General features: G+C 45.2%; 1 protein-coding gene across 1 annotated transcript; it reads left to right on the plus strand.

Moving 5' to 3' along the window:
* Positions 1 to 321: 321 nt before the first annotated feature.
* Pmar_PMAR014538 (ubiquitin-conjugating enzyme E2 D3, putative) lies at positions 322 to 858 on the plus strand (the record flags this gene model as incomplete). The annotated part of the gene is made up of 3 exons (XM_002779396.1): positions 322 to 400; positions 448 to 671; positions 718 to 858. 3 exons carry the CDS (start codon positions 322 to 324, stop codon positions 856 to 858), a joined length of 444 nt encoding a protein of 147 aa, XP_002779442.1.
* Between the last annotated feature and the right edge of the window lie 15 nt (positions 859 to 873).

The following is an 873-nucleotide window of genomic DNA, read 5'->3' on the forward strand; positions in this document are numbered from 1 at the left end:
TCGTTCTAGCTGTCGTCGGCTCAGCGGACTGTGACATGCTGCTCCTTTCTTTGACCGTTTTTTCACGAGAGCTCGACGAGGGCAAGTCGAAATTCGTATTACGATGATATTGGCCAAGACTGATTGAAATCAGCTGCAGAGAAGCTGTTGAGGTAAATAATCTACGCTTCACCGTTCACTACGAGTGGTATTATAAGTGTTTGTTGACAATCGACGAGAAACTTCAGTTAGTTCGTTGCATTGCTCGGCTCTAGGTTAGAGCTTCTAACTCGTTCTTGTAGGTTACTTCGATACTCAGTAGTTTTCTCGTTATTAGTTAGTATGGCTTTAAGACGCATCAACAAAGAGCTCGAGGAGCTCAGTCGTGACCCTCCAGCGAACTGCTCTGCTGGCCCAATAGGTTCGTCCTCCGTCCACTAGTGGCACCTTCGTATGTGATGTCTGCAGGTGATGATATGTTTCATTGGCAAGCAACCATCATGGGCCCTAAAGATTCTCCTTATGAAGGCGGTGTCTTCTTCCTTAACATAAACTTCCCCAGTGATTATCCCTTCAAGCCCCCGAAGTGCCACTTCACCACTAAGATATATCACTGCAATATTAGTGCCAATGGTTCCATCTGTCTCGATATCCTCAAGGATCAGTGGAGTCCAGCACTAACTATATCCAAGGTAAGAGGCTGTATATTATAACATCACTACCATACTATCAACACAGGTTCTGTTGTCTATCTCATCGTTACTCACCGATCCCAACCCTGATGATCCGTTTGTTCCCGAGATTGCTCATATGTACAAGACCAACCGAGCGAAGCATGACGAAATTGGTAGAGAATGGACACAAAAGTACGCCATGTAAAGAAGTCGCTGTTGA

This window comes from Perkinsus marinus (assembly GCF_000006405.1).
Source record: "Perkinsus marinus ATCC 50983 genomic scaffold scf_1104296947560, whole genome shotgun sequence".
Classification (NCBI taxonomy): Eukaryota; Perkinsozoa; order Perkinsida; family Perkinsidae; genus Perkinsus; species Perkinsus marinus.